We start from the raw sequence: 25,000 nt of genomic DNA, 5'->3' as shown, positions 1-25,000 counted from the left end.
CCAACTCAACCACCAACTTATCCACCAACTTATCCACCAACTTATCCACCAACACAACCACCAAGAGCATCATGCGATAATGTTAGATGTCCAAGAGGTTACCATTGTGAATGTAATCATTGGGAAAATGTTGCTAGATGTGTAAGAAACGAAGAACCAACTCATAGACCAAAACCACCACACCATGGTTGTCGTCCAGATAGTTGCGCTAGAGGTGAGAAATGTATCTGTGTACGTGGTAAGATCTATTGTATTCCAAAGACCACCTGTGATCAAGTACGTTGTCCAAGAAAACACCATTGTGAATGCAATAGAAAAGGTCAAGTTTTCTGTGTTCCAGATTGTCCAAAATTAACTTGTAAACAAGTTGGTTGCCCAGAAAACCATGAATGCGTTTCAAGACGTGGTGAACTCCATTGTGTATACGTTAGACCACCAACAGGTAGATGGGGTGATGATCTCTCAGATTTAGGTTACAATCAAGCAAGTGTTGAAGCTGCAATTGATGCTTATGAAGCCCAAAGGGGTCAAAGACCACATAATAATATTCCATCAAACAATTTACATCAAGAAAACAATGATAATTTGGGTGATGGTTTTTATGATGGTGTTGAAATTGGTTTCGCTGACGGAGGTTTCGACGTAAACGATCTCAATGGTTTTTAAAAAAAAAAAAAAAAATAATTATTAAATTTTTAAAATTATAAATAATAATCTTCTTATGAAAAAAAAAAAAAAAAAAAAAAAAATCAAAAAAAAAAAAAAAACAAAACAAAAATATCTTTTTTTAAAAAAAAAAATAAATAAATTTTAAAATTAAATAATATTTTCTTTTTTTTTTTTTTATTTTTTTTATTTTTTATAAAAAATATCATGAAAGTGGGACCAGTTTCATTTTTTTTTTAATTTTTTTTTAATTTTTTTTTAAATATTTATATATATAAAATATGATTAAAATTTATAGTATTTTATTTAAAATCATTGAAATAAATGAAGAATTAAATGAAGAATTAAAAGAAAATTTTAAATTTAATGATAAATTTTTTTTTTTAATTTGGAAAAATAATTATTTAAAATTTAAAATTTTAAATTATTTAAAAATTTATCAAGAATCTTTTAAAAAAGTATTTTATAATTGTCAAGATTTTATTAAATTTGAAAAAAAAGAATTTATTAAACATTTAATAATATGTTTTAATGATCCATTAAAATTATATTTTAATAAAATACCAAATTCAATTACAACTTTAGAACTTGTTGGAAAATTTAATCAACAAATTAGAGAGAATCAAATACCATCATCAATTAGTACACTAAAATTTGGAAATAATTTTAATCAATCTATTAGAAAAAATAATATAATTCCATCATCAGTTACAAATTTAATATTTGATTCATTTAATAGACCATTATCAATAGAATCATTTCCATCATCAATTCATACTTTAGAATTTAATTGTTTTAATCAAGTGATTAATTTTGGTGAAATTCCATCTTGTGTTAAAAATATAAAATTTGGGTATCCCTTTAATAACTCATTAAAAAATTCAATAGAATCATTAACAATAATGCAATGCTATGATAGGAAAATGAGAAATAACGAAGAAATAATTATTGATTTATAAAATGCATTATAAAAATTTAGTTTTTTTTTACAAATAAAATAAAAAAAAATAAAAAAATAAAATAAAAAAATAAAAAAATAAAATAAAAAAATAAAAAAATAAAATAAATTAAAAATTCAAAAAAAATACCAATGCATTATAAAAATTTAGTTCTAACAATCAAGGAATTGATAAATTTATTATCGTTTAATTGTTTGGAGACGCTCAAAAAAAAAAAAAAAACTAAATTTTTACAATGCATTTTTATTTTTTTATTTTATATTTTTATTTGGCTTTTTTTTGATTCTAATGTACCCAACAGTTTGAGATTTCCAAATGCCACAAGTTTTTAATTGTAAGATGGTGGAAAAAAAAAAAAAAAAAAAAATTGTAAAATGATGAAATATTTTTTATAACTTTATTTAAACAACACTATTAAATATAACTGATTTATCATCTTTAATTGAATGAATGACAATGAATGGGTAAACTTTCCATTTAAAGATTTGATTTTTAAGTTGTAAGAGTTTTTCTTTGCTTACACGCTGGAACTTTGATATATTATCATGAGATTCTGAAATTTGTAAATCTCTAATCACAGAATAAGCTAAATCTGTTACAATAACACGAATAGTTGAAGACTTTGATTGAATGAATCCTCTGAATAATTTTGAAAGTGAAGTTTGAACCAATGTTTCGATTTTAGATTTCTTTATTTCTTCAACACCTTGATAAACTATTTGAGTACTAAATGAATCTGTCGGTTCATCAAAGTGAATAATATTACTACTACTACTGCTACCTCCACTAAATGTTGCGTTGCTAATAATCCCACTTGAGCCAATTATACTTTTTGTATTACTAAAGTGAACATGATGTTGAATTGGAGATGTTTGTTGTGTATTACTATTATTGGAATTACCACTACTCGATGTTGATTGATTACTATGATGACCATGATGGTGATGATCACTTCCTCCAATATTACTATTACCACCACCACCACCACCACTACTCATACTACTACCACCACCACTACCACCACTACCACCACTACCAGAATTATTGATACCACCAATTAAATTTGATAAATCACTGCTACTTGTATTTTGAATTATATTTTTTGAATCAACGTTATGTTTTCTAGATTTTAAAAAAAAATCAACTAAATCTTTTCTTGCAACTGTTCTTTCTTGTCTTGTTTCAATTTGTTTAACTTTTAATTTACCAATTTGAAAGGCTTTTTCTCTTAATATTACAACCCAGGGTATACCATTTTCACGACAATTTGAATAGATATCTTCTGAAGAATAGTAATCAGTTTGAGAATAGTCAGCTTTTATACCAGCTGACCATAGCTGAGATGCAACTTGTAGTTTTTCACCAAGCAATGAGGATCCTAATGAACAAACAAAAACTTCAATATGTGATTGAAATTTAGTAAAAATACTAACATTATTATTGAGGTTGTTGTTGTTGGGGTTGTTATTACTATTAGGAGGATCTTTATTTCGACGAGTATAAGTAGTATTGAAACAATTATTTAAAAGATGTTGACGATAATTTAATACTGAATTTACAATTTTTTCACAAGCTAAAGTAACACCAACACCACTAACAATATTATTTGACAATGATGGATTTGGATGAAGTGATTTAATCAGTTTATCATATCTACCACCAGACATAATGATTTCAGTTCTTGATGGATTTGACAAAGTTGGACGTTCAATATATGCTTGAAAAACAAGACCTTCATAGTATTGATGATTATGAATTAAACTTAAATCCAATAAAAACCTTGGTATTATATTGATCATTTGTAAATTTCTAACCAAAATTTTTAAATCTGATATACCGGTTGTTGCTTCTTTATGATTGGCTAATAATGATTCCAATTGAGTGACACATTGTGCTAATTCACCCCTTTGTCTAAAATAAGTTGATATATTTGAAACTATTGATGCTGATAAACCATGTTCCTTTAAAGATTGGGCAACTTGAGCCCAATTTAATCTCCAATGTAATTGTGCTACTGTTTGATAAACAACTGTAAAAAATCTTTTTTCAACACCACATTCTGATAAAATACTATCTAACAATCCATAATGATTAATTCTAATCTTATAATTTATACTACCACCACTACCACTACCACTATTACTGCCACTATTATTACCAAATAATTCATCTTTAAATTCTTCCATAATTTCAATAATGATTCTTAAAGTTTCAGCATCACTTATATGTCTAGATTTTGAAGGACCAATTATATCAAAATCGCATTCATATAATTCTTTTGGTGAGAAACCAGGTTGAGATCTACGATAAACTTTTGAGAAAGTATATCTTTTCGCTTGTTGAATATTGTGTATAACTACATGTCTTGCCCATGGTATAGTTAGATCATATGGTAAATAAACTACAGTACCACTTTCATCTAAAAATTTGGCGACATTGGCTGCACCAGGATGAGTTGAATTTGTTGGATTCTTTGGAAATAGTGTTGGTGTATCAATTCTTATTGAACCATGATTTAAAAAGATTTTCTCCAATCTTGAAAATGTTTTCTCCCTACAAATTAAATGCATTGGGGTTAATGATGGATTAGATGTGTAGAGATATCTTGACATGATATGTTCATCATTTGATAAACAAAACAATTTCTCCATCAAATAAGAGAATAAAGAAATGGTTGGATTTGCAATGGTTTTAATTGCCTCTTTTAAGATATCATCTTCCATCTTTGATGGTAATAAACCACTCTCCAATAGTTGTTTAGTTGATGGTCTTTGAGTTGGATCTCTTGATAACAAGGATCTAATGATTTGAGTTTGGTCAGGTTTAGTCGACTCGAATCCTGGTGGAAATTTTAAATTGTCTCTAAGATCTCTTAATATATTTGAACGTTCCATTTGAGTTTGAAATTGAAAACACATTTCAAAGAAAATAATACCCAAAGAATACATATCAACTTTGGTTCCGTAATGTTTGGTATTCTTTTCTAAAATCTCTGGACAACAATAGAATGGTGTACCAACACCTCCTGTCATGCTAAGATTTTCATCATTTAAATCCCACATTGGAGTTTGCTGTGCAGTTGAATTGGTTGATGATGATAAATTAATATTATTGGCTGCATTTGAAGTACTTGAATTCAAATCGTCAGATTTTGAAACTGGTGCACCGCTTGTTGCTAAACCAAAATCACCAATCTTTACATTTTGCTCATTATCAATGAAAATATTGGCTGGTTTTAAATCTCTATGAATAATTTGTTGACTATGAATATGATTTAAACCTTCAACAATTTGACGTAATAATCTAAATGCCTCTTCCTCTGCTATACCACCCACATTATCAATTAAAGTTTTCAAGGTTTTCTTTGAACAATACTCCATTTGAATATATAATGTATGAGTTTCTTTTGGTGGTTTCTTTCTAGATGATGATGTTGATAATTTTGAATTATTTGAAACAACTCTTGATTTATCTTGAAAATCAAATGTTTCATAATCATCATCTTCTTCATCATATTCATCATCGTCATCTTCTTCATCATCATCATCATTTTCATTATCATCAAAACTACCACTATTATTAATAATGTCTTCATCATCAGTAGCTTCATAACCACTGCCATTACCATCGCTCATACTAATACTACCTGAAAAACTATCACTTTCATTATCACTATGATAATTATTATTACTATCATTATTATTATTATTATCATCATCACTATATGAATCTGAAGCATTCTCAATTATTCTTGATTTCATTCCATTTTCACCATTTTCACTATCACTTGAACTTTGTTCACTTTCACCATTATTTTTATTCTTTTTATTCTTTGGTTTCATTAATGGTGATAATTTTGATTTCTTTTTCTTTGAAATTTTTTTATTTTTATTTGTATTACTTGTGCTCGTACTTGTACTGGTATTAGTACTTGTACTTTTTGAGGTATTTAAAATTTTACTTTTATTATTTGATAATAACGATGACGATGATGATGTATTACTACTACTTAATGTTAGTTTTTTATTATTATTACCAACGATCATACTTTTATTACTATTTGCATTGCTAACACTATCACCACCACCAGCTGTATTATTGGCACCACCTACATTACTATTTGAAGTACTTAAACCAGAATAAGAATCTCTTGAAATGATTGATCTACTATTGATACTTGATTGCATAAACCAATCTTCTGAAGCATCAGTTTCCAAATCACCAGATAGATCTTCATTACCTTCTTCCAACGATTGAAAGCTATCACAGGATTTCTCAATCCAAGCTTGATAATATCTAACAACAAATTGATGATGTAATCTTGATAAAGTTGTTACCTCTCTCAAAAGTTTATTTGTTAATGGTTCTTGATTAGAGTCTGTATAACCCTTGGTTTTAATTTTCTTTATTGCATAATATCTACAATCCAATTTATTTCTACTCTTTACAACAACTCCAAAACCACCTTTGCCAATCATTTCAATCTCTTCAATAGAATCATTAACAATAATGCAATGCTATGATAGGAAAATTGAACTTGGTCATTGTTTATCATTAACTGAATTGAATTTTACACATTATAATAGATTTAATGAAGAGATTAAACCAGGTGATCTACCAATTACTTTAAAAAAACTTTCACTCGGTAGTATATTTAATAAAGCATTGATTCATGGTTCAATTCCACCTCAATTAGAGTATTTAAATTTAGGTGAAGAATTTAATAAACCATTGGAAGAGGGAATACTACCAAACTCTATCAAAACTCTTTATTTAGGTGTTAAATTCTCTCAAATATTAAAAGTTTTTGATTTACCAAAATCTTTAACAAATCTAATTGGTATTGGAAATTTAAAATTACAATCACCAAATGTTTTAAATCAATTAACTCAATTAATTGAATTAAATCTTGGAAACTATTATAATCATCAAATTGAAGTTAATTATTTACCTCTTAATTTAAAATCTTTAAATTTAGGTTCATTAAATCAATCTTTAATTCCAAATTCATTACCAAATTCAATCACTTTTTTAGATATGGGGAAATTATATAATCATAAATTAGATATTAATATTTTACCAAAATCATTAAATCATTTAATATTTTCAAATGAATTTAATCAATCACTTTGTGGTGGTGGTGGTGTTGGTGGTGATGGTAGTGTAGGTGGTGGTGGTGATGATGCTGACCAAAATCTAATACCAATTAATTGTAGTATATTGGAATTTTCTGGAAATTTAAATTCAAGTTTAGTATTTGGTAAAGATATTATAATTCCTTCAAGTATAAAAAAACTTAAAATACATTTACGAAATAGTAAATGTATAAAAGTTGGTTCGATTCCATTAACAGTTGTTGATTTATTTTTAAAAGGTAGTTTACCATTGCAAATTCCAATTGGTATGATACCAACATCAATTACAACATTACATATCGATTTCTATGGTTATCAAATTTCACCTTTTGTTATTCCAAACTCTGTTATAAATCTTTCATTTGATTTTTATAATCAACCTTTATTGGAAAATTCAATACCATCATCTGTTGTTACATTGGATTTAGGAAAATACTTTAATCATTCAATTTCATCAAAAAATATTCCTTCCTCTATTCGTTACTTAAAATTAGGTTTAAATTTCAATCATTCAATTACTGATATTTTTAATATCACTCATTTAACAATACCAAGTTATTTTAAATATCAATTAAAACAATTAAAATTACCAAATTTAATTTCAGTTACTTTTTTATAATAATAATAATAAATTTTTTTTTTTTTTATTTTCCTTGGTTTTAATTTAAAAAGGGTAAAAATTTCCCCCATTTTTATTATTATTACTTTTATCAAGGGATCAAGAACCAAATATTTGAACTAGAGGAAGTAAATAACTATATCCAATAAATAACTAACCAATTGGTTTGTCAATTACGGGTAATTAAGATGTATTAATATGAAGAATTATGAATAAGGGAGAAGTCGATGAAAATGGGTGGGAAGATGGATTACAAATTATCAAATACCTAAATTTACATTGAATGATGGTCTCTATATAAAATTTGAGTTTGTTAGAAAAAAACACCCAAGCCAAATTAATTCTATTGATGAGTATATAGTCGCTTATGATGAAAATAATGCTTCTTCAATTTCATTAATAGGTCAAGATACAGGTATTTCATTTGATAAAATACAATTAACCAACCAATCAACTTGCAAAGATGTATCTTAAGTGAGGTTGATCCACCAGAATTTGGTGAATTTTTTTTTTTTTTTTTTTAATATATTAGTGTTTTAATCATTTTTAATTTAAATACAATCAATGTTTTAAATATTTAAAGGTGTATTTTTTTAATAAAAATAAATTGTTTAAAAAAAAGGTTTATTTTTGTTGTAAAAAAATAAATAAAATCCATCATTTATTTGTTTATTAAATTTTTTTTTTTTTTTTTTTTTTTTTTTTTTTTTTTTTTTTTTTTTTTGAATAAATTTTATAGGCCTAGTCTAATTATAATATACAATCTTTATTTTATTTTAAAATCTTGTATATCGTTAATTGGATTTCTTGAAAGAGCATCAACATGATTTAATCTAGTTTCACCATCATCGATATTTTCCGATGTAGATTGCTTCAAACTACATATTGATTGTGCAAAGCCTCCATATTTGGTTTCTAATGCTTGACTACCACCAGTTTTAGGACAGTAAATGTTATTCTCACAGATTCCTATATTGATACCTACATTCTTCAATACTGACAACCCAAAGATACAACTATCATTTAATACTTTATCTTGAACTATGATAAATTCACAATTATTGATTGCTGTACCCAAACTAACAATTGCTTCTGCAGATCCAGTTGAATAAATTTCTTGTCCATATGCTGTTGTAAACTTTACTCTCTTTGGAATTACTTGTAAACTTAATTGCTTTGCAACACTTGACCATAAAATTGATAACAAAGAACCAGAATCTACTAAGCCTTTAATTGGTTTACCAAAAATATTTAATGTTGCCAATAATCTACCTCCCAATACATTAATTGAACTAACAGGATAAGGACTATTGTTTTCATTATTATCATAATTGTTATTATCATTGATGTCATTATTATCATCATTGTTTCCTCCTCATCTCTAATTGAATTATTTTTATTATTGTGGTTATTATTATTTTTGCTAATCCAACAATTTAATGGTATGTGACCTACTCTACCACAATTAAGGCATTTTAATCCATTATTATTAAATCTGATATTATTACTATTTTTATTATTGTTATTGATATAATAATAATAATTATTTTTATTATTATTATTATTAATATAATAATTTTTATGATTATTGTAAAAATTATTATTAAAATTGTTATGATTATTAAAATTATTATTATTATAATTGTTATAATTATTTTTATTACTATAATTGTTATAACTATTGTTATTATAATCACTATAATTTGAACTGAAGTTATAATTTCTATTTGAATCAAAATTATTATTTGATCTTATTATATTTATTATTTCTATTATTATAGTTTGAATTGTTATTATTACTTATATATCTTGTTGATGGAATTGATTGAAATTTTGTAGATGAGTAAGAAGATTCATAATTATTATTAAAATTATTATTATTATTATTATTATTATTATTATTATTATTATTATTATTATTATTATTATTATTATTATTATTATTATTATTATTATCATTATCATTATTGATAATATTAATATTATTTAATTTTAAATTGTAATTTGTGAATTTTGAATTATCTATTTGACCATTGAATAATGATCTACCATCTCTATTGATATATGCAATTTCTATTCTTCTTGACAAATCAATGGCATCAACAATCGATCTGATGTTTTGCTTCTCCATTTTGAATCTAAATATGGTGGAAGAGATTCAGTATAAATACGAACTAATTCTGGTTCTGTAACGTTTGCAACATTTGATTTAACTATGTGAATTAATTGTTGCAAATTATTGAATCTTGATTTCGGAAAATGTATTAATTTCTCTAATGGAGTGACACTCCCTTGTTTATATAGATCGATGAACATTGATTATATCATCTAATGAATTTGAATCGGTGGTCTTCCCAATGAACAATAATGCTGCATCACCTCTTAAGTGTTTGAAAAAATTGCTTTTTGAATGTTCATTATATAATAATTTGTAACCAACCAAAAACTGGGAAAATACTATGGTGTCTGGTTCACCTGAGAAAGTAAAATATTTATTTGACATTTTAATTTTTTTTTTTTTTTTTTTTCTATTTTATTATATATTATTATTTATTTATTTACTCGTTGAAAAAAAAAATACCCTGACGAATACTAAAATGAATGTATGAAATGAAATTGAATACCGATGAAATTGAATGAAATACAGAATTTTGCCCTGCCACCAATTGTAACAAAAGTGGTATACTCTAGAAGGACTTGAATTATATTTTATTTATTAATTTAATTTATTTATTTATTTATTTATTTATTTATTTATTTATTTATTTATTTATTTATTTATTTATTTTTTTATTTATTTATTTATATTTATATATTTCATATTTATTTTATTTAACTTTTATAATTTAATTTAATATTTATTTATTTATTTAATTTTAATAATTTATTTAATTATATTGTTGAGTAATATCATAATAAAACATACAATAACAATAATAATAATATTTTAATTTACATTTTATACTGTTGTAACGAAGAAATATTGCTTTCATACATTACATTTTTTCATGAAATTTCTACCCTTTTTCAAAGTTAATTTGTTCTGTGTTTTTTTTTATTTGTTTTAACTCTCTTTTTCTAAATTTTTTTTTTTTTTTTTAAAAATCTATTTATAAAATTTTAAACAATGTTGAATGCTCAGATTGTCAATATTATAATCCAATTGTAAATTCACTCACTTCCGTTTAATTAATTAATTTTTTTAATTACCCAAAATTAAAAAAAAAAAAAAAAAAAATTAAAAAAATTAAAAAAAAAAATTAAAAAAAAAAAATTTCATCCTAACGTTCGTTTTTTTTTTTTTTTTTTATTTTTATATTTATTTTCTCAAGAAAACGTTTGGCGATATAATTTATTTCTTTATTTTTAATCCCTTTTTTTTAAAAAATTAGAAAAAAAAAATTAACGATTTAAAAATTAATAGGAAAATAAAAAATAAAAAATAAAATAAAAACAAAACCAATACATAAATAATATAATATACACACATAATGACAGTATCTGAAGATATTAATAATAATGAAAATAAAAATGAAAATATTGTTGAAAAAATAACAAGTGAAATAAAAAATATAGAAATCAAAGAAGATGATAATAATAATAATAATGATAATACAGATACAGAAAAAGAAACAAATTCAATAAACCCTAAACCTTTAAATAATAATAATAATAATAATAATGAAGAAGAAACATTGTCATCTGGATTTACAAACCTTAGTGCTGCAATGGCTGCAAAAATTAATAATTTAGTTACACCAGATGGTAAACCAAAAATTATAGCATATACAACAAAACTTGATTCAACTTCATTTTATGATGAAATTGATATTGAGGATATGGATTTCAATGAAGATGAACGTATTTTTTATTATCCTTGTCCATGGTATGTTTATTATATTTATATTATATATTTATATTTATAAAAACTCTAGAAATTTATTTATTTTTAATAATATAATAAACTAATAATATTATTTATAATTAATTATAGTGGTGATAGATTTAGAATTACAGAAGAAGAAATTTTACAAGGTGAAGAAATTGCAATTTGCCCAAGTTGTTCATTATTATTAAAAGTTATTTATTCTCCTGAAGATTTTGTTATTGAAGAAGAAGAAGAATAAATTAATTTTTTAATTTCAAAGAGGGAATATAAAACTTTTTTTTTTTTTTTTTTTTTACATTTGATATTTATAGCGCATTCTTATCAAAAATAAATAAAATAAAATAAAAATAAATAAATTATTGTAATAATAGTAATAATAATAATAATAATAATAATAATAATTATAATTATTATTATTATTATATGTACGTGGGTTATATTTATTTATTTATTTATTTATTTATTTTAATTATTTATTTATTTATTTATTTATTTATTTATTTATTTATTCAAATATTTATTAAAAAAAAAAAAAAAAAAAACAACTTATTGATTTGTTAAAGTTTTTTTAATTATTTTTTTTTTTTTTTATATCTTTGTTGGATTATTTTTGCCTAAAAAAAAAAAATTAAAAAATAAATAAAAAAAGATTTTAATATTAAAAACAAATTAATCTTTTTCACTCCAATATCCAATTTTTTTAAAATAAATGTCCTTTTTTTTTTAAAATTTTAAACATAGTTTTTTTTTTATACTAAGATCTTAGATTAAAAAAAAAAATAAAAAAAAAATAGAAAATAAAAAAAACTTGGAACTTCTCAAAAACTAGAAAATTACAAAAACTGAAGAAATGAAAAAAAAAAAAAGTTAATTAGTAAAATTATTTTTTGACCAACATTTTATTATAATTAAAATGATAAAAAGATTAATTAATTTTTAATTTTTTTTTTTTTTAAATTTTTTTTAATTTTTTTTTAATATTTTTTGATTTAAATATTAAATAAAAATAAAAAATAAAAAAAAAATAATGAACAGGTATTTATAAATACCAATATTACTGTCACAATTACCATTTGGTGATGAACAATCGAGTGGACATTGAATAAATTCACAACTATCACCGAAATGTTCATTATTACATGCACAATTGCCAGTTTTAACATTACAAGTACCATTTGGTGTTGAACAATCGAGTGGACATTTCTAGTATTGATATTCGAATGCTTTTTCTTTTGAAAATGATAATAGACCAGATGATATTATAATATCTTTGACACCTTCACCTTGTTCAATTGAACATTGTAAAACTTTGAAATTAGTATCGTTGAATTTAACGTTTGAACATTCTAGATCACCGATTTTAATAGTTAGACTAAGATCTTTAACATTTGAGAAATTACCTTTTAAATAAACTTGACCACCAGTTACAAATGTTGGTGTTACTGAATCTAATTGTAAATTTAAAGTTTTACAATTACCGATGTGATCATTACATTTACCATAATAAAATCCATGGTATATTAATGTTGCACCATTTCCATCTGATAATTTAATTTGTTGATAACCTTCACCTTCACCAATTGTACATATGATTTGTGATTTATTACTTGAGAAATTAATATTATTACAAATTGAAGTACCAATTGAAATTGTAATACTTGAACTAATATTATAAATTGATGAAAAATCACCATTTATTATAACATCACCACCACTGATTGTTGGTGTTAATACTGATGATATATTTGCATTTAATTGATCACAATTTAAACCTTTTGTATTACCATCATAAGTACACCAACCACTATACTTGTCACGTGATGTTCCATGAATTTTTGAACAGTTTGGACTTTCTTGACATATACCAGGTGTTTCAACTGTGATGATAACGATACATTTGCCCCTGAGGCTGCTGTCGGCATAAAAATTAATGAATGGTTCTGTAGTGATTTATTTGTATCTATACATTACATTTGTGGTATATCTTAGGCAATTGAAATAATCATTTTCCAATTCCGAGGTTATGCATGTAAATGTTAATCCATCTTTGCCGTGGTGAGGTACGCTACCATTGTTTGGTCCCAAAAAAACAAAATCACCACCAGCAGCTTGGCTATAGTATGCACATACCTAATAATTTTTTTAAAATAATAATTAATAATAATAAATAATAGTAAATATTAAATATAATAAATAATAAATAATAATAATTAAACTTGTGCGAATAAAAAAACTAAAATTTAAGACAACTTTGACAAACAACACTAATAACGTTTGTTTTATTTTTTTGAAAATCTAAAAAATAAAAAAATTTATTTATTTAACTAATTTTTTTAATTTTTCTTTTTTCTTTTCCAGATTTTTTAATTTTTTTAATTGAAAATCTTGTGGTGATAAAATTTGTTTTGATTGTAAATTTGGATTAATTTTAATTGGTTTTACTTTTAATTTCATAACTTTAATTAATTTTGATAGATCAGAGATACCAGATAAATTTTTAGAACTAATTGGTAGTACTGGTGTTGTTGAATAACGATAATTGGTTTGAATCTCTTGATTTGTGATTGAAATTCTTTTTACAAGATCTTCTGGTTTTGTTAAATCTGCTTTTGTTAGGATTATATGAGTTTTAATTTTCTTTTTATCCAATTCCAATAGTAAATTACGATCACTATCTTTTAAACCATGACGTGAATCTATTAATATGAAAACACAACTAATGCATTTACGTTCGGTTAAATAGTGAATAGTAATATCACTCCATTGTTCAACCAATGTCTCTTTGGCAAATGCAAAACCGTAGCCTGGTAAATCCACTAAATAAAGTGTTGAACCTAATTCAAACCAATTTATACTCTGAGTTTGACCAGGTTTATCTGAAGTTTTGGCTAAACCACGTTGAGTTAATGCATTGATTAAACTTGATTTACCAACATTACTTCTACCAATGAATGCGACCTCTGGTAGAGTTTCAGGGAGGAATGAATCTATATTCTTTGCAGCACCAATGAATTTCATTTTTGAATCAAAAAATCTTTCAATACCTTTTGAAACTTCTTTTTTAATGGTTTCCAATTTTGTTGTACCCCTTTTTGGTTTATTTTGTTTAAATTTACCCAATTTTAATTCTTTAAGTTTTTCCAATTGTTTTGGATCAAATTGTTGATTTTTAAATTTTTGATTCTTTGAATTTGGATCAATATTTGATATTTTTCCATTCTTTTCTAATTCTTCTAATTGTTTTTTAATTTTTAGAGTTTCTGATAATGGTGCATTAATTAAATCTTTTGATAATTTAGATTTTAATAATAAATAATTTGTCGATGATGATGATATTTTATTTTGTTGTTGTCTTACATGCCAATCTGCTCTTGTTGATTCTTTTATTCTTTTTGCTGATTTTTCACCAATAATATAATTTAACTTTTTTAAATCTTCATTTGTTTGACCATAAATTAAATCTGATTTTGGTAATGATTTTATATCTGTATTTTCAATTATAAGTTTTCTTTTTTTACTTTTTTCTCTTAAAATCGATTGTTTTTCTTTTTTAATTTTTTTTTCTTTTTTATTTGAAAAAAAACATTTATTACTATATATTTGTTTAAAATTATTATTATTTATATTATTTACATTTATAAAATTATTATTATTATTATTATTATTGTTATTTGAAAATAAATTTAAATAATTTATTGATAATGGTTTTATTAAATTTATATTATTATTTTGAATATTTTTTGATATTTTATTTATAAAATTAGTTTGTTTAAATAGTAAATTTAACATTTCTTTAATTATTAATTAAAAAAAAAAAAAATAAAAAAAAATAAAAAAAATAAAATAAAAAAAATGTTTTTTAGACGAAAAAAAAAAAAATAAAAAAAAAAAAAATAAAAATAAAAAAACGAATGGATAAATATAAATTTTTTTTTTTTTTTAAAAAAAAATATCTTTTTAATTTTTTATAATTTTTTTTTATTTAATTTTTTTTTTTAAGAAGATGATGATGGTGAATTACAAAATTGTATAATATTATAACCATTAAATGAACAATCATTAATTGGTAATGTATAAGTATAATTATTAGTTGGTGGATTTATACAAAAATTTGAACCTTCATATCTTTGTTTAATGAATTTAGTTGGTGTACAAGTTATAATTGAACCAAAAGCACCATCATAATCACATTGACCAGTTGGTTGTTGTTCAACATATTGAATATTATTAATATTATAATTATAACAATCACTACCATTGAAAATTACTGTTGTTACAAAATTATTTTCATCAGCTGATGGTGAAAGATTTGGTAATTCATCAATACATGAATAAATTGCAGCACTTGTTTCACATGATGTATTGGTTGGAATTTGTTTTGTACCAATTGGTTCTTGATTACCTGAACAACTTTCATAAATATTATATTCAATCATTGATTTATCGGAATTACATTTCATAACTTGTTCTTGAACACAAGAACCTTCCAAAAAATAATTTATAAAATTAACTTGATCACATTGATCATTATTAAAATATTGAATTGAAACATATCCACCTTTAATAATATTAATAAATAATATTATTATTAAAATTGGAGATAATAATAAATATTGTTGTTGTTTCATTTTTTTTGTTTTTTAAAATGTTTTGTGTGGAAATTATTTTTTTTTTTTTTTTAACAAATGGAAAACTAAGTTTTTAGCTCGGAAAACATTTTTTTATTTTTTTTTTTTTTTTATTTTTATTTTTTATTTTTTTTTTTTTTTTTTTTTTTTTTTTACTTTAGGTCATTACCTTAATAAAATCAAATGGTTTTAAATTTAGAAATTTTATTATTAATCATTGGAGCATATTGATGCCATCAAAAACAATTTATGTTTATCTAAACATTTATATAATTACCATAGAGACAACCTGTTTTTGGGCTGAAATTAATATGTAAAAAATTAGCTTACTGGAATTAATATGTTAAAATCAAAATTAATCATACTTGTGAATTGTGTGAACATGGACTCTAACAATTTAAAATCCAATCCAACATGGAGTTTGGTTTTTCCATTTATTATTTATTCTCTCCACAAACTTGGTCTAAAAAAGATAATAGTTGTACTTTTACATTTAAATTAAAAGATGCTATAAATTTTATAGTAACACATTTTCATATCGTTGCACCAAATAAAAATCAATCTAATCCACTAGAGGAACGTGCAAAGGATAAGGGACACACAAATGCCTCAAATTACCATATTAGAACATAATTATTTATCAAATAATCCTTGGCAAAATGAAAAATTAATATCAGTAAAACCAAATGGTAGAATTTATTATTGTCAAAATTTCATTAAAAAAGATCATCCTTTACCTTCACGTATTGAAATGGTTACATTAATTGATAAATATGTTGAAGCAGGTTTAATTTCAAGTTTATTTAACAAAAGATCATTAAAAAGTTTGATTTAATCTATTTAAATGGTATAGAGTTTTGCGAAATCTGTGGTGGTCATTTAAGTGTTATGTATGATCAAGTTCCTACTAAAAGAAGTGAAATCGGTGAATCTTGTTTAAAATTCAATCTTCCAAACCACTCATTGTTTATAAGAAGGATTTTAATTTGTTTTAAATCAAAATCTATATTTGATGTGTTTCCAGAATTTAAAGAAAATTTTATAAAATTCAATGATGGTTATCCATATTTAACAAATTCAAATCAATGTAGTAAAGATCAAGATTTTCTTGAAGATGATAATATACATAAAGATGATGGTGGTCAGTGTGAATACTTAGATTATAAATCAAATACTAGTAAACAGTTTGGAAAAGAGAATGACCAAGAATATATTGAACAATCAGTTGAAGAAGGTTTTGCTGGTGAACCAGCGTATCTCTTTGATTTAGAATTTTATATAAAATTATCAATTAAATCAAGAATCAAAGTAAGAATTGTTTGTAAAACTTATTTTCCAACTGGATTATTTTTACAAATGTATCTTTTAGTTGAGCCATTGTTTTTTGAAAATGGTTGTCCATGTCCAAAGTGTAAACAAAAATTAGTGTTACCACCGTCAAAATCTATAAACAACAATTGCATTCAATTATCACAATATTTAATCGAAAAATCAGAAGGTGATATGTATACACCAGGTTCTCTTATTAAATTGGAATTTCGTAATATTAAAGATTCTAATAGAAGATTCAAATCAATAATATACAGGTTCTCTTATTAAATTGGAATTTCATTGTATTAAAGATCTTACAAAAAGAAGATTTATTACAAGAATTGATTTTCTTAACAAAAATATTTTAAATAATCCTTCATCTGATTGTGTTTGTCCATATTGTAATATTTCAGGTGCAAGCAAAGCTGCAGTCGCTTATATATGCAAAACATTAAACACCTTGCGTATTCCATTTAAAGATTGTGTTTTCATTCATCCAGATGTGTCAGGCCAAGAATATATTTTAAAATGTGCTGATGGCTCCAAATCCTATAGAGTAGATGGATTTATAAAAAATGGAAATAATAGTATAGTAATAGAATTCCATGGTGCCTATTGGCATGGTCACCCAAAATTAAAAGTTGACCCTTTAAATGAAAATATACAAGCATCAAGATTAAAGAAAACAATTGAAAAAGATTTAGAAATTGTAAAACACCATCTTTTAGTTTGCTGGTATTTTAAAAATATCAAAACCTATACAAGATTTTAAACAATAAACAAATATAATTAAAACTATGTATAATATATTTTATTTTATTTATGTAATTATTTTTGATTGTTTTGTTCTCAAATGAAAACGATATTGCCATGGGGACTACAAATACAAGAAGTTTATTTGTTTAAATATCTCTAATGAGGATCGATAAATATTTTGTGTATAATGTTTAATTGTTGTTGCGAAATTGAGTAATGAGTAATTCGTCTTTGAATTAAACGTTGTAAAACCAAATATACTAAAATCTATTAGCCTCTTTAAATCTTGTATCGTATCTTTTAAAAATCTTCAAAAAAAAAAATCTATAAATAAATTTAAAATTAAATTATTTTAACCTTTTTTTTTTGAAATGTTTGTTTTCAAACATTAACTTAATATTTGTTACATATTATTTATTTCAAAATTTAATATTTATTTCTTTAATTTTAATTATTATTACTATTATTTATGACAAATAATATTATTTATATTGGATTACTAAATGTCATTTCATAAACTTCCAGTGATCAAATAATTGATTTTACAAATATAACAGTTTTGAAAGGGCAAACAAATATCCGTTTCCAGAAAATACAATCTATTTATTGGAAAAATCAAATTATTATTAAAAATAAATAACCACATATATATATATATATTTCTAAAAATAAACCATCAATAAATTTTTTTTTTACAAACTGAAAAAATTTTTTTTTTTTACAAACAGAAAACATTTTTTTTTTTTTTTTTAGTTCAAAGTTTTAGGTCCGTAACACATTTTTTTTATTTTAGTTTTTTTTTTTTTTTTTTTTTTTTTTTTTTACTTTAGATCATTACCAAATAAAATCAAATTTATTTTAATTGGAAATTTAAAATAAAAAAAATAAAAAAAAAAACTTGATTTCTTTTTAAAAAATAAAATTAAAAAATTAAAAAAAATAATTTATAAATGGGAACTTCTATTTTACAAAATTCTTTGGTGGGAAATAGTTTTTACAAAAAAGGAAGGTTAAAATATGTCGACATAAAATATTTTTAAACTTTATGAAGGTGGTTTGTATAAAAAAAAAAAAAAAAAAACAAAAACGAAAAAATCACAGACTTTTTTTTAAAATTTAATTAATTTTTAATTTTTTATTTATTTTTATTTATTTTTATTTTTTTTTATTTTTTTTTATTTTTATTTTTATTTTTTTTTTTTTCTGGTCGTCACATAAAATTAAAAAAATTTAAATTTCAAAATTTTTTTTTTTCACTTCACAAAAAACATTTTCTAATAAAACAGATAAATTAAAAAATGACTACCTTTAACGAATATCCATTCTTGGCTGAATTAGGCATTAAAGCTGAAAATAATGATGGAGTCTTCAATGGAAAATGGGGAGGTGCTGGTGAAATCATCAAATGTTTAAATCCAACAAATAATAAAGTTATTGCAACTGTTAGAGGTGTATGTATTAAAAAAAATTAAAAAAAAAAATGGATAAAAAAAAAAAAAAAAATGGATAAAAAAAAAAAAAAAAATGGATAAAAAAAAAAAAAAATCAAATAAACATTAAATAAAATATTTAATATATATAAATAATTTAAAAAAAATAAATTAATCATACGATTAATAAATAAAATTAATCACATGATTAATAAATAAAATTATCACATGATCAATAAATAAAAATAATCACATGATCAAAAAATAAAAATAATCACATGACCAATAAATAAAAATAATCACATGATCAATAAATAAAATTAGTCACATGATTAATAAACAAAATTAATCACATGATCAATAAATAAAACTAGTCACATGATCAATAAATAAAATTAATCACATGACCAATAAATAAAAATGATCACATGATCAAAAATAAAATTAATCACATGGTCAATAAATAAAAATAATCACATGATTAATTAAAATTAAACATATTATTAATTAATAAAATTAATCATATTATTAATTAATAAAATTAAACATATTATTAATTAATAAAATTATCATATTATTAATTAATAAAATTAATAAAATAAATAAATAATTAACATATTTAATTTTTTTTTTATTTAATAATTTTTTTTTTTTATAGGCTGCACCAGAAGAATATGAAACATGTATTCAAGCAATGTTAGCAGCAAAAGTAAAATGGGCATTAACACCAGCTCCAAGAAGAGGTGAAATTGTTAGATTAATTGGTCAAGCCATGAGAGAAAAAATTGAACCATTATCAAAATTAATTTCATTAGAAATGGGTAAAATTTACATTGAAGCTAAAGGTGAAGTACAAGAATTCATTGACGTATGCGATTATGCAACTGGTTTAAGTAGATCAATCAATGGTCAAGTGATGCCATCTGAACGTCCAAATCACATTTTAATGGAAACCTGGAATCCATTAGGTTTAGTTGGTATCATTACTGCTTTCAATTTCCCATGTGCCGTACTTGGTTGGAATGCTGCAATCTCAATGATTTGCGGTAACGTCCAATTATGGAAAGGTGCCTCCACCACTTCACTCATTACATTAGCCGTTAGCAAAATCATTGAAAAGGTTTTAGTTGAAAATGATGTCGACCCAGCCGTCTGTTGTGTCCTCATTGGTCCAGGTCGTACCGTTGGTGAACAAATGATTCAAGATAAACGTTTCGGTTTAATTTCATTCACTGGTTCAACTGAAGTCGGTCGTCGTATCTCTAGTACCGTCCACGGTTACTTTGGTAAGACCATCCTCGAATTAGGTGGTAACAATGCCATCGTTGTTGCTGAAGATGCTGATATTGAACTCGTTCTCCGTGCCGTTCTCTTTGCTTCTGTTGGTACCACTGGACAACGTTGTACCACTTGTAGACGTTTATTCGTTCACGAATCATTGTATGACACCATTTTGGAACGTTTAACCAAAGCCTACAAAACCATTAAAATCGGTAATCCACTTGAAGAAGGTGTTTTAGTAGGTCCACTCCACACCCAAAGCGCTGTTAAAGAATTCACTGAAGGTCTTGAAGAAATAAAAAAGCAAGGTGGTAAGGTCGTCATTGGTGGTAATAAACTCGATATCAGTGGTGGAAACTTTGTTGAACCAACCGTCGTTGCCATTGAACATGATGCTCCAATCGTAAAGACTGAACTCTTTGTTCCAATTCTCTACATAATGAAATTCAAAAATCTTGACGATGCTTTTGCCTGGAATAATGAAGTCCCACAAGGTCTCTCATCTTCCCTCTTCACAAACAATCAAAAGAATATCTTCAAATGGCTTGGACCTACCGGATCTGACTGTGGTATAGTTAACGTAAATGTAGCTACAAACGGTGCTGAAATTGGTGGTGCCTTTGGAGGTGAAAAAGAGACCGGAGGTGGTAGAGAATCTGGCTCAGACAGCTGGAAACAGTATTGCCGTCGTAGTACTAATACAATCAACTATGGTAATACTATGCCATTATCACAAGGTATCAATTTTAACTAAAATTACCAAAAAAAAAAAACCAAATGTAACTTACATAACATAAATAAAAGAATATTGTTGATATTTGTTCATAATTAATATTTATTACATGTTATTTATTTTAAATTAAAAATATTTATTTATTATTATTATTGTTATTTTTGACAAATTATATTATTTCTATTGGTCTCAATACATGATTAGATCATCTGTGTCAATAAATCCAGGTTTGTTCCGTTTAGGAAAATATATTTTCAAATTTGCCCAAATTTTTTTATTTTTTATTTTTTTTTTTTTTTTAATTATTTTTTTTTATTTTTTTTTTTTTTTCATTTTTTGCTCGAACCATTATATTTTGTTCCCTTCATTATTGTGATATAAAATTTAAAGAAATATGAAAATATGTATTAACAATAATACTATTTTTTTTATTATTAATAATTATAATTTTAATAATAATGATAATAATAATAATAATAATTATTAAGTTTAAGATTCAAAAGATTGTAAAGAAGAGTTTTCATTAATGTTCATTAATTTTAGAACGTAGTTGGAATCATGACCAACCACTGGCTAGTAGTTTAAATCCATTCTCAATTATCACCACTCTTTAAAATATAACAAATATATACATTCAATCATTTGTACTATTTTTATAAAAATTTATGGTCAAAGGAATTTCAAAGACAATTCCTTTTTTCATTTATTTCAAGGAATTAGCTTTTATAATTTTTATAGACTCACACTCCTGGTGTGGAAGTAAATTAAAAATAATTTAATTTAATTTTTTTAATGCCTATTTCCAGTTTTTTTTTTTAAAAAATAGATTTTTTAAAAAAATTTTTTTTGACAAACTCCAATCTAAGTGTCAGTCTTTATATTATTTTTAAATATAAAAATGGCCTTTTTTTTTTTTTTTTATAATTTTAAATATATATTTGCTAAAAGAGAAAAATTAAGGTGTTGATTATTTTTAAAAAAAGGTGTTTTGAGTCAAAAAAAAAAACAGTGTCGCCCCATATCGACCCAAAACGCCTTTTTTTTATAGTTTTTTATTATTCAAATTTGATAAAAACAAAAATAATAATAATAAAAAAAAAAAAAAAAAAAAAAAAAAAAAAAAAAAAAAATAGTTAGAATTAAATTTAAAATACAGACATATTATAATCTAAAACAATTGAAAACAATCAAGTTTTAATAGATGGAAGAAATGATGCCACAAATCAAACCACATCATTAAATAATAATACTCAAAAAATTGATAAACCTATTACTTCAAATGTTCAACAATAAATTAGGTAAAAGTTTATATAATTACCATGGAGACAATAATAGTAATTTTTACAAATGTATCTTTTAGTTGAGCCATTGTTTTTTGAAAATGGTTGTCCATGTCCAAAGTACAAACAAAGATTAGTGGTACCACCGTCAAAATCTATTAACAACAATTGCATTCAATTATCACAATATTTAATCGAAAAACCAGAAGGTGATATGTATACACCAGGTTCTCTTATTAAATTGGAATTTCATTGTATTAAAGATCTTACAAAAAGAAGATTTATTACAAGAATTGATTTTCTTAACCAAAATATTTTAAATAATCCTTCATCTGATTGTGTTTGTCCATATTGTAATATTTCAGGTACAAGCAAAGCTGCAGTCGCTTATATATGCAAAACATTAAACACCCTGCGTATTCCATTTAAAGATTGTGTTTTCATTCATCCAGATGTGTCAGGTCAAGAATGGAAATAATAGTATAGAATAGAATAACATGGTACCTATTGGCCACCCAAAATCAAAAGTTGACCCTTTAAATGAAAATGAACAATCTTCAAGAAAACAATTGAAAAAGATTTAGGAATTGTAAAACACCACCATCTTTTAATTTGCTGGTATTTTAAAAATAACAAAACCCATACAAGATTTTATCGTAAAGGTTCTAATTTGAAAATTAATTATAGTTCAAATAATATTTACTGCGTTGATTCAAATACAACTCTTTCAGATTCAGAAGATGGTTTGGAATTTCATTGTATTAAAGATTTTTACAAAATGGAAATGATAGTATAGTAATGGAATTCCATGGTACCTATTGGCACGGTCACCCAAAAATAAAAGTTGGTCCTTCATATGTAAAACAACAAGCATCAAGATTAAAGAAAACAATTGAAAAAGATTAAAACACCATCTTTATGTTTTCTAGTTTTTTAGAAATAAAAAAAACCTATACAAGATTTTATCGTAAAGGTTCTCATTTGGATATCATAATTATGATTAAAATAATATTTACGTTGATTCAAATTCAACTCTTTCAGATTCAGTAGATGGTTTTAATCAAACAATTGAAATTATTAGAAAATGATAAAGAAAAAATAGATCACTGTTTACTTTTTTAATATTTTACATAATTAACTTTTAAATATCTAATAAATACAATGATTTTTATATTATTGAAAAAGTATATTTTAGTACCTGTTTCTATTATGAGATTTTTCATTTAATACTAAACCTTCTTTTGTAAATAATTGGCTCAGACAGCCGGAAACAGTTTGCCGTCGTAGTACAAATACAATCAACTATGGTAATACTATGCCATTATCACAAGGTATCAATTTTAACTAAAATTACCAAAAAATAAAAAAACTAAATGCAACTTATTTAATATAAATAAAAGAATACTGTTCATATTTGTTCATAATTAATATTTATTACATATTATTTATTTTAAATTAAAAATATTTATTTATTATTATTATTATTATTATTATTATTATTATTATTATTATTATTATTATTATTATTGACAAATAATATTATTTCTATTGGATTACTAAATATCATTTCATAGACATCTTGAGGATTCTTATTTATATTTTTTTTAGAAGATTAACAGTTAGACTTCCAACGTTAATTTATTTTACAAATATCAGGTTTTGTAGGGCGGCCCGACAAATATCCATTTTCAGAAGATACTATCTATTGATTGGAAAAATCTAATTTCAAATTAAATAATATAAATAAAAATACTTAATAATTTTTTTTTTTTTTTTAATATATATTAAATATTGAATAAATAAATTATTGATGGTTTATTTTTAAAATTATAAAGAAAAAAAAAAAATAATAAAAAATAAAAATTAAAAAAGTTAAAATCATATTTATATTTTATTTATATACATAAAAAAAAATTGGATCGATTAAAAACTAGGAATTTTATGATTAAACATTCAGATTCTCCAAACTTCCAAACACTTTTTTTTTTTATAAATATTGCAATAGAGATTTATAATGGTTTGGTTGTTGTTGGGTTATAAAAGATTGAAATTATTTTTTTAATTTTTATTTTTTAAAAATAATTATTTTGACAATAATTAATTATTACTTTTTTCCTCTTATTGTTATTAATTTCATATTACATAAAAATTATAGTTTTTATTAAAATAAAGATTATAATCTTTATTTAAACAAAATTAATATTTTTTTTTTTTAATAATAATAATTACAACAACACACAGTGCGTTTGAATTTTTTTTTATTTTTTAATTTAAATTATTATTTTTATTTTTTTATTTTTTTATTTTTTTATT

General features: G+C 23.4%; 12 protein-coding genes across 12 annotated transcripts in view; 7 read left to right on the top strand and 5 right to left on the bottom strand.

The window, feature by feature from the left end:
• pspB (prespore protein) overlaps positions 1-666 on the top strand; it is a gene marked incomplete at both ends in the record, with an annotated part of 1,690 nt that extends 1,024 nt beyond the window's left edge. The window contains one exon of the mRNA XM_637824.1: positions 1-666. This exon is cut by the window's left edge and continues 134 nt beyond it. Coding sequence (XP_642916.1) covers positions 1-666 — 666 coding nt within the window.
• Positions 667-947: 281 nt separating this feature from the next.
• DDB_G0276831 (hypothetical protein) lies at positions 948-1,625 on the top strand (the record flags this gene model as incomplete). Its single annotated transcript, XM_637823.1, has 1 exon — positions 948-1,625. The coding sequence occupies one exon, from the start codon at positions 948-950 to the stop codon at positions 1,623-1,625; it is 678 nt and encodes a 225-aa protein (XP_642915.1).
• A 401-nt stretch (positions 1,626-2,026) lies between these two features.
• ifkB (GCN2 subfamily protein kinase) lies at positions 2,027-6,103 on the bottom strand (the record flags this gene model as incomplete). The annotated part of the gene is made up of 1 exon (XM_637822.1): positions 2,027-6,103. The coding sequence occupies one exon, from the start codon at positions 6,101-6,103 to the stop codon at positions 2,027-2,029; it is 4,077 nt and encodes a 1,358-aa protein (XP_642914.1).
• Positions 6,104-6,134: 31 nt separating this feature from the next.
• On the top strand, positions 6,135-7,379 carry DDB_G0276827 (hypothetical protein; the record flags this gene model as incomplete). The annotated part of the gene is made up of 1 exon (XM_637821.1): positions 6,135-7,379. The coding sequence occupies one exon, from the start codon at positions 6,135-6,137 to the stop codon at positions 7,377-7,379; it is 1,245 nt and encodes a 414-aa protein (XP_642913.1).
• Positions 7,380-8,145: 766 nt separating this feature from the next.
• DDB_G0277063 (hypothetical protein) lies at positions 8,146-9,510 on the bottom strand (the record flags this gene model as incomplete). The annotated part of the gene is made up of 2 exons (XM_637820.1): positions 8,146-8,753; positions 9,180-9,510. 2 exons carry the CDS (start codon positions 9,508-9,510, stop codon positions 8,146-8,148), a joined length of 939 nt encoding a protein of 312 aa, XP_642912.1.
• A 165-nt stretch (positions 9,511-9,675) lies between these two features.
• DDB_G0276825 (hypothetical protein) lies at positions 9,676-9,882 on the bottom strand (the record flags this gene model as incomplete). The annotated part of the gene is made up of 1 exon (XM_637819.1): positions 9,676-9,882. The coding sequence occupies one exon, from the start codon at positions 9,880-9,882 to the stop codon at positions 9,676-9,678; it is 207 nt and encodes a 68-aa protein (XP_642911.1).
• Positions 9,883-10,870: 988 nt separating this feature from the next.
• On the top strand, positions 10,871-11,506 carry dph3 (diphthamide biosynthesis protein 3; the record flags this gene model as incomplete). The annotated part of the gene is made up of 2 exons (XM_637818.1): positions 10,871-11,265; positions 11,374-11,506. The coding sequence occupies 2 exons, from the start codon at positions 10,871-10,873 to the stop codon at positions 11,504-11,506; spliced, it is 528 nt and encodes a 175-aa protein (XP_642910.1).
• Positions 11,507-12,471: 965 nt separating this feature from the next.
• On the bottom strand, positions 12,472-15,057 carry DDB_G0276985 (hypothetical protein; the record flags this gene model as incomplete). The annotated part of the gene is made up of 3 exons (XM_637817.1): positions 12,472-13,208; positions 13,368-13,398; positions 13,594-15,057. The coding sequence occupies 3 exons, from the start codon at positions 15,055-15,057 to the stop codon at positions 12,472-12,474; spliced, it is 2,232 nt and encodes a 743-aa protein (XP_642909.1).
• A 206-nt stretch (positions 15,058-15,263) lies between these two features.
• On the bottom strand, positions 15,264-15,896 carry DDB_G0276823 (hypothetical protein; the record flags this gene model as incomplete). Its single annotated transcript, XM_637816.1, has 1 exon — positions 15,264-15,896. The coding sequence occupies one exon, from the start codon at positions 15,894-15,896 to the stop codon at positions 15,264-15,266; it is 633 nt and encodes a 210-aa protein (XP_642908.1).
• Positions 15,897-16,647: 751 nt separating this feature from the next.
• Positions 16,648-17,979, top strand: DDB_G0277059 (hypothetical protein; the record flags this gene model as incomplete). The annotated part of the gene is made up of 3 exons (XM_637815.1): positions 16,648-16,681; positions 16,750-17,436; positions 17,519-17,979. The coding sequence occupies 3 exons, from the start codon at positions 16,648-16,650 to the stop codon at positions 17,977-17,979; spliced, it is 1,182 nt and encodes a 393-aa protein (XP_642907.1).
• A 1,282-nt stretch (positions 17,980-19,261) lies between these two features.
• Positions 19,262-21,428, top strand: DDB_G0276821 (aldehyde dehydrogenase; the record flags this gene model as incomplete). The annotated part of the gene is made up of 2 exons (XM_637814.1): positions 19,262-19,414; positions 20,052-21,428. The coding sequence occupies 2 exons, from the start codon at positions 19,262-19,264 to the stop codon at positions 21,426-21,428; spliced, it is 1,530 nt and encodes a 509-aa protein (XP_642906.1).
• Positions 21,429-22,754: 1,326 nt separating this feature from the next.
• DDB_G0276819 (hypothetical protein) lies at positions 22,755-23,165 on the top strand (the record flags this gene model as incomplete). Its single annotated transcript, XM_637813.1, has 1 exon — positions 22,755-23,165. One exon carries the CDS (start codon positions 22,755-22,757, stop codon positions 23,163-23,165), a length of 411 nt encoding a protein of 136 aa, XP_642905.1.
• Positions 23,166-25,000: the final 1,835 nt, after the last annotated feature.

This window comes from Dictyostelium discoideum (genome assembly GCF_000004695.1).
Source record: "Dictyostelium discoideum AX4 chromosome 2 chromosome, whole genome shotgun sequence".
Taxonomy (NCBI): domain Eukaryota; phylum Evosea; class Eumycetozoa; order Dictyosteliales; family Dictyosteliaceae; genus Dictyostelium; species Dictyostelium discoideum.
The sequence above is the reverse complement of the archived record's forward strand: the minus strand, read 5'-3'. Positions and strand labels throughout refer to the sequence as shown.